Here is a 15,989-nt window from a genome sequence, read left to right as displayed (position 1 = left end):
TTCCCTTATGGTTACAAATGTTGACATTTTCAAAGAACAGACCTCATAATTCTTTATGGATAGATACTTAGAAGTCCATAATTACATTGAAATGCCCACAGCATTAGCCTTCTGCAGCTCCACAGTTGATAATCACCTCCTTGTAGAGGGAGGTGGGGTACTGCTTTTTAATCCCACAGTACACAACACAGGACGAAGAATTCTACAGATGACCAGCTGATTGACAAGAAGGGAATTATGTTTGAATTTGGCATGTTTTTTAATAATAGCTGAGCCCTCTTTCCACAGTTTTGAAGAACAAAGAGACGATCCTTTTCAGATTCAACCCTGGCTTCTCAGAAAATCACTGTTAGACAGAAGCATCTCTCAGATGTGATCCATTCTTAGACATATCCTCATGCCTCAGATACATCTGAGCACTCTAGTTGAGAGCCATGGTTTATGAGGAATGATTCAGGAACACAGAGTTTTAATATAGTTTTGAAAACAAACACAAGAATTGAGGAGAAAAAAGAGAAGCCTGTCTTAAGGGATTAGAGAAGAGTGAAGACCTTGTGCTAGAGAAGGATCACAATGAGTGAGAGCTCTAGTGATAAGATTCACTGAGGTAATTCCAGGAACCCCATAAAGAGTACCTACACCGTGTCAGCCATGGGTGAAAACTTCAAGTTCATCATCTCATTTAATGGTTATAGCAACCTGTTGAGTAGGTATAATTATTTCTGTTTAACTGGAGAGAAGACCAATGCGTAGAAAGGCTCAATAATTTTACTATGGTGATATAATCACTTGCCTGATTTGTTTCCAAGTCTGCTTGACTTTAAAGTCAAATATGCATAATATGCTTCCTAGACAAAAGAAGAGGCAGGGGAATGATCCTATCAATTAAAAGAAAAACACAGATAGGTGGGGAGATGAAGATTACTGTGATTTGAAAGAATGATGCTGGAACCAGTAAGAGTCAGCTTAAGAAAATGACAACTAATAAGACCAAAAATTGATTAAGATCATAGAAAGCCTAACCTAGGAAATATGATTAGAGAAACTAAATATGCAGAGCTAGGCTAAGCAACGTCTGAGGAGGCACTGTCTGATAACAGTCTATAAATATTTGTAACTTGTAAATACCAAAGTCAGAGAGATATTACCATGCAAGGATTTTTAATTAAAAATAATCAGATGAGCGTGGCACATTCATTGCATTTGATGAATACATTTTGGAGCACTGCTACACCGTGTGGATTATAGTTTACATTGTAGTTTACACTTTCCCCCAGTCCATTCAGTGGGTTATGACAGGATGTATAATGTCCTGCATCTGTCCCTCCAATATCATTCAGGACAATTGCAAGTCCCGAAAATGCCCCAATATCATACCTCTTCTTCCCTTTCCCTGCCCTCAGCAACTTCTATGGCCACTCTCTCTACATCAATGATACAATTTATTCCATTGCTAGAGTCACAATAGCTCTACAGTAGAATATCAGTAAGTCCACTCTAATCCATATTTTATTCCTCCTTCCTGCAGACCCGGGATGGCGATGTCTACTCCATCTCTAAATCAAGAGGGGGCTTAGATCCCACATGGCTGATGGATGCGATTCTCCTGCTTGCAGATGTGGACTCTCTGTTCCTGGTGTGGTGGTTGACTATCCTTACCTCCCTGTTAACTGACCTGGGTAAGTCCAACGAACCGGAGAATAGGTATTGCAACTCTGCTGAGGCTCAGGGCCAAGCTGTCACATGGACAGTCCAGAGATTCAAGTCTTCTGAGTATACACCAACCCCAGCACCAAACACAGGTTTAGTAAAAGTAACAGAAGAGGCATGTGTAGAAAGGTCACATCTGAGTCCAACTCCATCACACTCAGGAGCACAAGTTCCAAATTAGGGCCCACTGGCAAGGTATTGAACTCCAGAGCCATCTACCATGATGGTAGAACCTGGGTGTCTCTGTAGCCCATAGGAGTACCACTACTTGGAGTTATATCTACTTTGGCTGTCTCTGGGATCCTGCTGAGATGTGTGTAAGCGCGACCCCTCTGATGACCTCCTGACTCATTTTGAAGTCCCTTAGCCATATATAAACTTATTTGTCTTTACCATGTCCCCCTTTTATTCAAGGTCTATTTCTAGTTGCATCACCAGCTGGTGGTTGGTAGTAATCCCTTGGCACCAGAGAGGCTCATCCCCAGGAGTCATGTCCCATGCTGGGGGAAAGGCAAAGCATTTACATGTTGAGTTTGCTTAGAGAGTGGCCACATTTGAGCAACATGGAGGCTCTCAGGAGGTAACTCAGGTACCCTGCAGCTCTAGGTCTAGTTGAAATTTCAAGCATACAGACTCATAAACATAGTCATCAGTATCAAGGGCCCAACATTGGACATCCTTCTTCACTGGTCTTTGCCCTTGCACTTGGGGGATTGTTGCCATTCCACTGGGGAATGAGACAGAGCTCCCCAGGACAGGAACTCAGCACTCCCTCAGTGTGGGAGGAGTGGGGTATATGGGAACCTTTTATATTTTTTAATGTAACATTTTGTGTGATCTATGTATCTTTTAAAAAAAAACCATAAAAAATTCCATCAGAGAAATAAAATGTAATAGTAGATAATATAGTGACTAAAAAGAAGCCCAGGGAGAATTTTTTCATGATATTGTAGTTGGAGAAAAACCCAGTATAGCTTACATATTAAGGTGTTGTACTGTACATTATAATATTAAAGAAATTCGATGTAACTCTTGTTCACATGTCAGGAGTCAGGTAGCGTTTTAATATTAACCAGAATTATCTCCACCAAAACTGTATTACTATGTATTTCCTTGATCTCATTTTTACTCACTAATTCCTTATCTGTATAAATAGAATTAAAAAATAATAATGACACACACAAAAAATTAGATGAAATTATGACAGGGAAAACTTTGACTTAATGGCTTGACAAAAGCAAAACTGAAACAAGACAGTTTCCCATGAGATCTTGGCAAGGGACATTTTTATTCTCAGTTGTGGCATGGCAGAAAAATAAATAGCAGAGGGTCTGGATTTTATCTTTCATTTAGTATTAAGGCACAAAGACCCATGATTGTGAGCTCCAGCAAGGGAGAATTCATATTCAAGCTTCCAGAAAAAGTTGTTATTTTTGTATGCCACATAACCAAGTACTTGGGGAATGGAAATGGACAGATACCTGACTTTTCCTTCTTTATTTTCAATGATAAAATTGACTTGTAAACACATTCATTCAATTGGTTTGGCATTCACAGCCCTTTGTGATTAGAGAAGTATCTGGTTCCGTGTGCCCTTTAGCTGACTTGAAAAGGGTAAGATGAACTTTTTTGTTTGAAATCAGATTTTGGGGTCATTTAGGCTAACTAGCAACTGCTAAGCAGAAGTGGATTGTTTTTTTGACTCTGGTATAGACATGAAGTGCAACAGCTCTGAGTCTGGCATCCTTGTCCATGAAATGGGAAGTCATGCTAATCCCAAGCTTTTGAGAATAGACTTAGTGAGAAAAATACAAAGCATTTCCTGAATATTAAGACTTACAGAAATTATAGAGGAAATCTGCGTGGTTTAAATCAGCAGTTCTCAACTCTTGCTGTTTTTTGAAATAGCCTGGAGAGATATTAAAAAGCATAGTTGTCTGGGCCTCTCCCCAAGACACTGACTGAAAGCTCAATAGGCAATCTAATGTGAGCCAAGGTTGAGAACCATTCCTTTAAAATACTGGCTCTCAATTTCTGATTTGATTTGTGTGGGGTACAGCCTGATGCCAAGGCCAATACCTCGAGACAATTATATGAAAACCTCTGGGGGTGGCCCCCAGCCTCAGTATTTTTTAAAGAGTCCCAACTTATTACAATGTGCAGTGAAGGCTGAGAACTGCTACTCTAAAAGGACATTTCTCAGGAAGCAAGTTTTATTTGCAAACAGGTTTTAACTCAACAATCTAAATTAAGAATTTAATGGAAATGAGTTAAAATAAGAATTTATTTTTAGTGATGAAAATTCAGGTAAACTATTCTAATCTCAGCATGACTTTGTCTGAAATTAATATGGTTGTGCAAATTTATTAAGGATTGTTCAGCACATGAAGCAACTAAGGAAGAACTGCAGGCCCCAATCAAGTGGCTTGGGGTAGAAAAAATAGCTCCTCCCTCACAGAGCCTTTCAAAACCACAAGACTATAATCGATGTCAATTGCATAATTGTTTAAAACAGACAACCATTTTTTAAAGCAGTTATTCAACTTGTCTGAACACTGGGCTTATAACAGATGAATTCGTTATGTTTAAAAATAGCTATAAGAAAGATAAAAAGACAAAAGTAATATGAGATGGGAAAGTGCAAAGTCAACGTAGAATTCAGAAGGAACTGCCTAGAGGGGACAACATGAATTGGCCACACAAAACTCAATCCCACAACATCATCAGTGATAAGCCATGTTGATAGCATGTACCCTTGATATGATGTGACGAGCACGGCACTTTCCTGCAGGGGTTTTCCTTTCCAAAACCCCTAAGCCCAGTCTAATCATGAGAAAAACTTTAGCCTAACTTCTACTGAAATACTTGACCAGCACTCCTCAAAATATCAGGGTCATCAAAAACAAGAAAAGTCTGAAAAACTGTCCCAGCCAAGAAGGCCTAAAGAGGCAACAGCTAAATGTAATGTGTTGACTAAGTATAAAGTGGGATCCTGAAACACGAGAAGGGACATTAGGTAAAAACTAAGGAAATTCAAATGAAGTATAAACTTTAGTTAATAATAATGTATCAATATTGCTCATTAGTTGTGAAGAAGGTACCATACTAATATAAGATACTTGATAACAGGGGAAACTGGATATAGGGTATATGGGGAACTCTCTGTACTACCTTTGCAACTTAAAATTAATTTAACACTATTCTAAAATCAAAAAGATTATTTAAAAAATTAATCCTAGGCACCCCACAAAGAACACATTAGCATTCTCTGATGAACTGGGATGTGTCATTATGGTATGAGTAGCTAGAATCTTTGAGAATTTTGAGAAAAACTCAGTGATTGGAAAATGGTCAGAATAGTAGCCAACTCTGAAATGAGTAAAAAGGGAAACCACAGTCTTACATTGGTTGACTTGAACACTTCTAAAAATAATTAAATAAGTGAAATAAATAAAATTGCAGAAGTCATCTGGTAGTGTACAAGTTTTCCAATAAATGAAATTAAGTTCCTGTAATAGCACATCTGTTTCGTCCTATACCTGTGTTGGGAAAAATAAAAGATTCTGAACAAGGGTAGAAAAAGACAGTGTTTCTTAGTTGTTTCATGAAAGAAAAGTCCTCTGAAGTACTCTGTGATGGAGGATTTCACAGATAAATAAGTTTGAGAGACAATGCATTGTTGTAATCACCCAGTTAACATATTAAAGACTTCAGACATTTTATGGTATGGAATTATATTTAATTATCTTTAACCTAATATTTCCCAAGTCTGTTTGACCACTAAACTGTTTTGTGTGTGTGTGTGTGTGTGTGTTCTGTAGCATCAATTAACATCAACAGAAAAAGAAATTTGGGTACTGCTGGGCCTTAAAGCATACTTCTCATCAAGGAGATCTGGGCTCCTAAATTTGGGTGCCCTTGACTCAGAAATTGCAGGCCAAAAGTCTTTAAGAACCAGAGATGGGCAGATATGGAGCCAGGAGAATATTTTCAAATACATAAAAGTATCTTATAGAGAAAATACTCAACATTTGATTCCTAAAGAGACTAGAACTGGGGGGAGAGGTTTAAACTGAAGCAAAGGGCTTTAATGAAAAAGATGACCTCCTAGATGGTAAGATTCCTTAAAGAGCATAATGTGTAATCAAGGGAGTTGTACAATCTCTATTCCTGGAAACATATTTTTTAAACAAAATCCAAGACAGAGAAGAGGGCCCTAAGGAAGCACTGCAGGCAAAATAAGCTTTTGAGCTCCCAGTTCTATGTAGTCTATTTTTAAAAGCAATAAATACATGCCTCAAAGAAAAGGATAAAATACGAAAAAATCATTAATGTTCAAATTGGAATATACTGTAACAACTTCTATATATGTTACAGTTTGCTCTGAGAATTTTCTTATCCATATTAATTAATTTTAGAGTCTTTATTTAGGATTCTTACAAACAACAGATACTATTTAGTGCACTTTTCATGACACTGAAATTGTGACAAATGGGAGAAAATTCATATAAGCTTTAATATTGACTGCCCAATACTAGATATGCTCCTGCACAAATTCCTTGCACTGAAAGCATTCCTATTAAAACTGATCTTGAACATAAAGATATTCCTGGGGTGGGATGAGGGGCAGAGATTGGGGTGGGGATAAAGGCAGAAAGGAGATCTATACAGACAGAGAAACAGAGAGAACCATCAGAGAAGGTCAAGCTGGGTCAATCCATATCCTCTTTGGGACTGTTTTGGAGCTCTTGGCCAAAATGTTTTTTCTGTCTGGGATTAAATAAGATTGGGGCTGCTGGTGGTCAATGTTGTTGCCATATTGAAAGGGCTTACCTGAGATCAAAAGCAATGAAGAGAGTATACCAAGAGAAAGGGAGTGAGAGAGCAATTGTGTAAGCATGTCTGTAACTGCATGGCATCTGGTGAACCTCTGGATCCAACCACGCCTGAAGCCTTTGGATTTCCCAGTTTTATGTACTTTTTCCTTCAACTAGTCTTTGACTTTCAACTAAAAAAATGTTAACTAGGACAGGTATCAGGAAGATTGAGGGGTAAATACCAGAAGAGATGGAGCAGGAATCATGGACTATAGAAGGGAAAAAGAAAGAAGGATGACTTTAGTATACTCAGGACCTGTATTAGCTGAGGAGATTCCTTTAAATGTAAAGGAGATAGAGTGACATTTAGGCAAACAGTAAAATAGGTAAAAAATTATCTTTGCAAAAGTGGTCAGCTCTTATCTTCTGGGACAGTTTATGGTTAACCATGTCCTGCACTAAAATGCAATACTTTCTTCAGTATGACATGAAATGTTTCAGGTGGATGAGAATTCTGTTGTGATATCTGAAAGGTTTTCTATTATGAAAATAATTGTTTGCACCCCTCCCCACTTTGCTACATTAATACGTTCTTAGTTTTAATAGAACAAGGCATTTGTTTTCTTGATTTCATACCATCCTGCTGTGTTTTCATGAGTGATAGATAAAAGGCCATCATTTTCTTCATGCTATCCAGTCTCCAGACTTGGGAACACTTTTGTTGAGGTAGGAACTTGGTTCATGTTTCAAAAGAATAATAAAGAACTGTCCCTCATTCCCTTTCTGGAGTCACACTAACATGGAACAATCAAAGAAACCCATTATCAGAGAAGCCCCTGCTTTGTTCAAATTATAAACATCGCTGGACATCTCTCTTGGGAATTCAAAAAACAGGCAAGTGTGTGTGAGCTAGGCTTTTGTCAGCAGGATCAACCAGGTTCGCTTGATGCTTTGTTTTTAGCAAAGACACCATAAGTAATGATTACAGTTCACTTGGGTTTTATACTCATCTTCAAAATGCTGACAGTCACTTAAATCACTCAACGGGTGGAAAAATCACCCTGAAAGAACAACGGAAAGGGTACAACTTATATTACAAAATGGAACTGAATGCAGGGAGACAAAATATCAACAGGCATGGTAGAAGAGATCTTTGTCAGAATAACAGAGATGATTAAAGGCACGAATTAGATGTCAACTGTACTGGGTACTCTTGGTGACATGAACACAACAGGAAAATTGTGCAATTACAGAGTTGAGCATAACTCAGAGATCACCCTTCCCCTTTTGAAAACAGTTGATGATAGGTTAGCCTGTGTGAATACCTCAGTGGTTTGCTATAGAGGTTATGTACCATTGTGTCCTGTGGAGCCCTTTTTGAAAACTGGAATGCTGTACAATTGGAAATAATAGATTATTTCATTAAATATTAGATATTGGTGGCCTACCCATCAAGAGCACATCTTCCAAACATTTCTTATAAACCTACCCAAGCAACCTTGCATTTGGAAGAGCCAAGGAAATTGGGGGGAAAAAACATAAGTTCCTTTCCAGAGCTATTTATTTTACAATTATCAAAGGGAAAATTAGTGCCTTCTGATATTTTCTGGGGGAAATGGAGATGTGTCTGGAAGATAAAACTGACAATTCAGTCTACTGCTCGCAACAGAATTGCCTAAAACTGAATTATAATGTTGAAGAGATCTTCCAAGGCTCCTACTTACATAGAGTCTGCTCAGATGCATTATTGTGCCCAAACTTTGCTTACTAGACAGACACATTTTCTCTTCTTACAGATTTTTGAAAATAAAAAGGTATAATTGTATCAGATAAAAAATTAGTATTATTTATATTAAAAACTATAAAATAGGAAGTATATATATATATATATACACACACACATATACTTTTTTTTTTTTTCTTTTTGAGGTACTGGGGCCAAGGATTGAGCCTGGAACCTGGTATGTGGTAAGCCAGCAGTCAACCACTGAGCTACACACTGGCTCCCCTGAGTTGTTTTTTGTTTTGTTTTGTTTTCAGGAGGTACTGGGAATCGAACCCAGGACATCATACGTGGGAAACAGGCACTCAACCACTTGAGCTACATCTACTCCCCAGAAGTAATATTTTAAAAAGATTTCTAAGTGGATTATATGAGTTCCCTCAGAAACCCCATCCCTTCTGTCCCTTCTCTTGGTCCTCTTGGATATATATAATCAGCATGAGACCATGTAGTGAGCATTTAAGGGACTTTTAGATTCTGGCGATGCAGCCTGTACTTTGGAGAATTATCTGCCCTGTGAATTTCAACCACAGCTCTTCCATCTCTAAGCTGGAAAACAGTTAATCAAGGAATATCAACTTCTCAAAGGACAGTGATGATAAAAAACACTCTGAAGTTCATGGTCCAAATAATATAATAATAATAATCAAACAGTATTAATCCTAATAATAATCAAACAGTATTAATCCTAATATTAAATTTTGAGGTAGTTTTGTATCATTTTCTTCCATTTTTTGCTTTTACTCTCTTGTTTCCATCTCTCCATTCATGTATCTCCATCTGCCTTTCTCCTTTTTTCTTCATCACTTCATTTTTTTTTTAAAGATTTATTTATTTCTCTCCCATTCCCCCCACCCCACCCCTGTTGTCTGTTCTCTGTGTCTATTTGCTGCGTCTTCTTTGTCCACTTCTGTTGTTGTCAGCGGCACGGGAATCTGTGTTTCTTTTGGTTGCATCATCTTGCTGTGCCAGCTCTCCGTGTGTGCAGCACCATTCCTGGGCAGGCTGCGCTTTCATTGGCACTGGGCGGCTCTCCTTACAGGACGCACTCCTTGCGCGTGGGGCTCCCCTACTTGGGGGACACCCCTGTGTGGCACAGCACTCCTTGTGTGCATCAGCACTGTGCATGGGCCAGCTCCACACGGGTCAAGGAGGCCCGGGGTTTAAACTGCGGACCTCCCATGTGGTAGACGGATGCCCTATCCACTGGGCCAAGTCTGCCGCCCTACTTCATTTTTTTTTGCCTCTATTTTAACTGCCTAATGCTTACTGCTGAACTGATGCTTTAAAAAAAAAAGTATTTATTTTATAGCTATTGAATAAAGTTTGTGCCCTAAAGTTTTCAAATTATTTTTCTCTGTGTCATCGGTTCTTGGTAGAAAAAGAGGCATCCCATTCTTATTTAATATCCTATTCTGTAATTTCTTTGAAATCTTTGTTATCTCTCAGCCATCTCTTTTCAAGAATAATTGTTTCCCTCAAAGACTCTTTTCTAGTACCTTTAATCACTTCTATTATTCTCTTTTCAGACACTTTTCCACTAGCTTTATATCAGTTAAAATGACAATATCAACCATGTGCACAGCCCTGAGCTCTCAGACAGTCCTTGCCCTTGAGAAGTTGTTACAAGGAAGACAAAAAGTTTTTCTTTCTGTTCTTGAGGCAAAGAAGTTCAATCTTACATGGTTCATGTTTCTAAGATTTAACATCAAACTATTTAACAGGGACCTTTTCTGGCTTCCCATACCCCACACAGGGAACCTGAGATTTGTTCCGTTCCCAGAATCCCAAAGTACCAAAGAAGCAGCATGAGCAGTAGTCTAACATAGATCTTCTGACAATTTGGACACTCTCCCATATGGAGACACAGAAATGCCTCACATTTCAAACAAAAGTGCTCAATCTAGTTCCTCAGTTGTTCTGGGCAACAGCCACTCTACTAGACACTTACTCTGGGATGTAGGCAGGTTGGAGAAGGCAGACTTTGTTCGACTTGCCAACCATTCCAGGCTTTCGTGCATGTTGGCCAAGGCTTTGAGGTCACTGACATCACGCAGGATGTCTTGTGGAGGGATTAATTTATCACCTAGGTTCCCAATAAGAACTTCAGACTCCTTGCCAAAGGCTGCCCTGAAAAATAAACCAGAAACATATTTCATTTTATATACAGCATAAACAAGGCATGCCTAGCACAAAGTTTAGTATAGTCAAAATTTTATAGCATCTGATTTTCTCCAGGTTTAAGTGTGTGAGAAAACTATATCTGTTTAAAATTATTCTGGTAGGGAAGAGACAGTTTCTGAAGGAAGAAAGACGTGGCCCTGATGGTTGTACATTCAACAGGAATCAGTATGGGTTTGACCTCTGTGGTGACGGACCCAGGGGATGGCTCCTGTGCCTGATCTCCTATGGGTTTTTCCCTCGCCTCTTTGCTATAGAATGGTGCTATTAATAAATATGTACATGGTTTGAATTCATTGTAATAAAACAAACAAATTAACCTGGCAGTTAGAAAATGTTTTAAGATGTTCAAAAGCATAAAGGATCTAGCCTCTTTCAGAGAGCAGTTTATAGTTGAAGTGACAGGCTCCATTCATTTACTAGTCAACCAGTTTTTCCAAAAAGGATCTGAGGCAAAAATACTATGAAGCATTAACACATCATCATTTGGAAAGGAAAACCAGTAAAAGTCAATGCCAGTAGCATTTTACTATCTGGAAAAATATGTAATAGCCAGGTTTCACATAGTGTTTAGAATCTTTATAATGTTTTTTGGAGGTTGAAATATCAAGTTACATGGGGTTATAGAATGATGGAGTTGGAAGAGACTCCAGAGACCATATGATACAGCCACCGCACAGATAAAGAAACAGAGGCTCTGAGAGCCTAAATGTTTTGCCTACATGACACATGAGTGGCAGAACTGGGATTCAGGTTGCTCAGTTCCCACAGGTCTCTCCCTTTCAAAGAAGGGCAGAGGGCAGAAATCATAAAAGATGAATGAGAATGTTAGTGAGAAAAATCATGTCCTTTCAGGAAAGTTATACACAAGTAAGTAAGCAAAGCTGATGCTGAAGAAGGCTGATAGAGGCACCTGGGGAGTTTTCTGTAAGTTCCAAGGCTTTCAAAACCTAAAACATGACAAGTGAGAGGAAGCAAGGCTTATGTTTAAGTAGAACTAGCCAAATTAAGAGTCGACCAAGCAGTGATTAATAACAGCTGATGTGTAATCAGATCATGCTAAATTGACACAAAGGCATTCAGTGTCCATGGCAGACCCTCCATGTTGAAAGAAACAACTGCTGTGAATTAAATATTTATTAAAAAATACTTAAGCTACTAAGTAGTGACTCATAATTATGCTTATTTAAACAGATTACTTTACAAAAAAAGAAAAGGCACAATTGATTGGCTGAATTGGGTGTGGTGTGGCTTACAGAGGTAATAATGTGCAGTGGACTAAGTACATCAAACTAGGTGTGTGTACTGAGTACAGATCTTAGCTGGGGGTCTTGTAAAAGGTCTTTGCAGAGGGACCTGGAATCTTGCATTTCTAATCAGTTTCCAGGTGATGTGAGTCTGTTTGTCTGAGGGCCACATTTTCTTTTGAGTAGCAAAGGTTAGAGCACAGCTTTCACAGACAATCCTGGGTTTGAATTCTTAATCTGCCACTTACTCCCTGTGTGATGCTGCTTAATTTCTCTGAGCATTAGCTTGAGATAATTGTACTGGCCCTAAATGAAGTCATGAAAGATTAGATGAGGTGATTGCTAAAACTCTGTATTGTGAAAATACCAATAACAAAAATGTAGAGACGAGTATAATAAATCCCCATGTATATTCCAGCTTCAACTATTAGTAACTCATACTCTTGTTTCATCATTTCTCGTCCACTCCCCCTCCTCCTTGAAATACTTTGAAGCAATTTGTTCGGGTGATGTTTTTAAGTGCATAACACAGTCCATGCAATTTAATAAAAACTAACAAGTTGTAGCTATTACTATTAGAACTGTTGAGAAGGCTGGTTTATTTAGTGGGAATCCAAAGTATAACACGATGATTAAATTTAAATAGATAAGAATGATCTGAAGATTAGATCGCAAGTGCTATTATTACAAATGGAAATTTATAACACCACAGCAAATAGCATTGTGCCTCAGAGGCCAAACTTTTATCATAATCTTCAAGAGGTAAATTATGGTGAACAAAATGGTTAGCTGCCTATCCAACACCCATTACCTATCCCCCACATTCTTAATAAAAAATATCCTAATATTGTTAGGGACAGCAATATGCCCACCTTCAAAACAAAACAAAACAAAACAAAACACACCACAAAAGTTTCTAGTCTCCCTTGCAGATGGTGCGGCCAATGAGATGTAAACAGAAGTCACTATAAGGAGCTTCCAAGAAAGCTCTTCTTAGCACTCGTACTTTGTGGGCTGGGACCCCTTTTGCAGGCTCCCTTTCTGGAAGGCGGCAATGGTGACTGGAGTTGAAGTCAGTCTTTTTGAAACATAAGGTGACTTTGCTTATGGAAGCTACACTAACAATGGTGGAGGTGAAAGACAGAAGGACACTGGCATACCGACGACAGGGAGGAATAGAACCCTGACAATATGCCTCGGGGCTTCATATTATATGAGAGAAAATAAAACCCCTATTTGTTTAAGACACTACTATTTCAAGTTTCTGTTACTAGCAGCTAAATGAAATTTCTGGCTGACACAATTATCTAATGATCACAAATGATATCATCCTCGGGAAACCTCTAAATTTAGATATTCCTAAAATTGAGTTACAGAGAAAGGCAAAACAATATCTCCTCCATGATTTGAGACCAGCACACAGTTAAAATATCTTCCCCTTGGCTGTCACTCAGTCCAGTTGTAAATACTTAGTTTTCATAATCTGTCCTTATATATAAATTCTTCCATCCCCTTAAACAACTTTGGTAGATATAACACAAAAAATGCCTCTGAGCTGGATAGTTAAAAAGCAACGGGGGAGGCAAAGAGCTTTGAAAACAGGCTTTCAGCCATTTTTATGCATGTAGTGTAACCCTGGGTGGGATATGACAATCAGGACAAATGTACTTATGTAAAAGTCTAATCTGCTTGTGTGGGGCTCTTTGGGCCCTGGGCATGTCTGTAGCGTGCTTCCAGGGCTATGTGACTGTCCCATTTCCCTTAGGCTTGCTGATATGTGCTTGACTTCCTCAAACAGGAGAGCAACAGACTGAGAAAAATACAAACTGCCTCATGTTGAATACATAGCAGACATCTCATTTGACAGGAATCCCTAATCACCCCTTAATGACCTGGAGAGCGCACAGAAACCAAGACATTGAGAATACCTGATTGACAGCTGTAACCATTTCACACACAAAAGAATTCCTTCGAGGATTTGTGTGTGTCAAAGAGCATGGTGGAGGTTTAATGTGTTACAATATCCTTAAAGGGATGACTTTAGCTGTGTATACAGATTTTTCTCTAAACATTCTCGTTTATTAAATAAATTATGGTATATCCACACTATGGAAAACTATGTAGTCATTAGAAATTATATACGAGAAAATATTTGATACCATAGAAGTACGTTATAGCTTATTTTTAACCATGATTTATAACTAGTTGCATGAAATAAGCTGTTATAAAACTGAACACAACATGTGATATTAAGAAAAATTATTATACATATTATATATGCATATATGTATATATATTTATATATGTGTGTGTGCATTATATATGTATGTAATGAATGTATGTAGGAAAAAAGGTTGTAGAATATCTGTTACCAAAATATTAACTGTGTGACTGGATCATCTTTTTTGTTCCTCTGTACTTTGTACATTTTCTTCAAAGAATGTGTTTACCTTTTAATTGAAAAAAACTGAAAACTGTAGCACAAATGAGAAAGCACTTTCAAATGGACACATCAAGAATCCCAACAAGAAAATGGGAAGATGTGGGTTGTAGCAGTTTGATATGGTTATAAATTCCAAAAATAAATAGTGGATTATGGTTGTAATCTGGTCTGTACCTGGGCGTGATGAAGTTATGATTGGGGCTTTGACCAGGCTACGTCATTAGGGTGTTGGGGACTCACATATTAAAGGTATGACAAAGGACAGAGTTGAGGGCTTCTGATGTTGGAGTTTTGATGTTGGAGTTTGATGCTGAAACCTTAAACTGAAACCCTGGGAAGTAAGTTCACAGAAGAAAGAGAAGCAAATCCCAGGAAGAGAGGGACCCTGAGCACAGGAAGAAGCAAGACCTGGGAAGAGAGGAACCCTGACCCAGAGAGAAGCCTGAGGAAGGGAGGAACCCAGGAAGCCTGAACCCTGGCAGACATCGGCAGATGTCAGCAGCCATCTTGCTCCAACATGTGAAAATAGACTTTGGTGAGGGAAGTAACTTATGCTTTATGGCCTGGTATCTGTAAATTCCTACCCCAAATAATACCCTTTATAAAAAACCAACCAATTTCTGGTATTTTGTATCAGCGCCCCTTTGGCTGACTAGTACATGAGTATTATAGTAACTTGAGCCAAAATGGAAGGCAATGGGCCTTTGGTCTAAAGGCTGAGTGGGACTTGGGGCTCAAAGCCTGCTTAAAATGTTGTATCTCACTTCCAGAATGACTTGTACCCAACAACTGGGCTATTATTATTTTCTCTTTATAGATCTGAATTTTTACCTACTCTCAATATTCTGGTTATTATGGAAGCACATTATTTAATGAAGACATTTAATATTCATGAGTGAAATGGGCAGCAGAATAAGCATTGTCTTAAAAAGGTAAAATAACAGAAACTCAGAAGTAATAGGTGCTCAGTAATTGCCCAAAGATTATCTGATTTATCCAGGAACAGAAATCAGAACTTAAAACTTGTATGTTTTAGGAACTGAACCCTAGATGAGGAGTCACCTTCATAATCAGTAGGCCAACATGCTCATATAGAAGCCTGTGAAACTGAAGAAGAATGTTAAACCATTAAGCTTAATTTAACCACACAATTATAATCTTTAAGAGCTCTATCTGACAAGAATTCATCTAAGAGAAGTTTACCAAGAGTGTTAAATCTGTTCAGCTTAATTTTACCACACAATTATAATCTTTAAAGAGCTCTGTCTGACAAGAATTCATCTAAGAGAATTTTGCCAAAGATGCCCCAAATTGTCCTCCATTTAGGCTTAAATAATTCTGTTATCCTCAGAAATCTTAGGAAGAAAAAAAATCCACGTTTTCAGCAGACTAAATTCAACTGTGGAAGAACTATCACGAATGGTCCCAAAGTGACTGATTTGCAGATCTGTGCTGTATCTGATCACACACATGCCCTCAGACCCCTTCCCCTCTCTCCCTGGCACACCCCCAAATCTTCCCTCATTCCTTCCTATTGCTGAACCCAGCTGTAAGGAGCCTAGCAAATGCTACCTGAAAGGCTAGTTTCCCTCTCCTACAGAGTAGAGCAGGGCAAGGGCAAGGAATGGCTCAAATGGAAAGTCAAATGGACAGATTTCTTGCATCATGGAGGGGGCAGTAATGTAATCACACTGCAACGGACACTCTGGATATGGACTTGACTTCCTTGCATGAAACGCTTCTGTTAGCACCACTATCAGACTTACCGAATGTCTTATTCACAATCATGGTATCCCACATAACAATGT

The 15,989-nt window shown here is 38.5% G+C and overlaps 1 protein-coding gene across 1 annotated transcript in view; it reads right to left on the bottom strand.

Annotated features, from left to right (window-relative positions):
* Positions 1–15,989, bottom strand: part of EXOC4 (exocyst complex component 4) — a 909,491-nt gene that overhangs the window by 112,407 nt on the left and 781,095 nt on the right. The window contains exon 14 of the mRNA XM_058297373.2: positions 10,262–10,440. Within this exon, the coding sequence (XP_058153356.1) occupies positions 10,262–10,440 (179 nt within the window). The remainder of the gene's footprint in view (positions 1–10,261; positions 10,441–15,989) is intronic.

This window comes from Dasypus novemcinctus, chromosome 5 (genome assembly GCF_030445035.2).
Source record: "Dasypus novemcinctus isolate mDasNov1 chromosome 5, mDasNov1.1.hap2, whole genome shotgun sequence".
In the NCBI taxonomy this organism is placed as follows: domain Eukaryota; kingdom Metazoa; phylum Chordata; class Mammalia; order Cingulata; family Dasypodidae; genus Dasypus; species Dasypus novemcinctus.
This window is presented reverse-complemented; position numbering and strand designations above follow the sequence as displayed.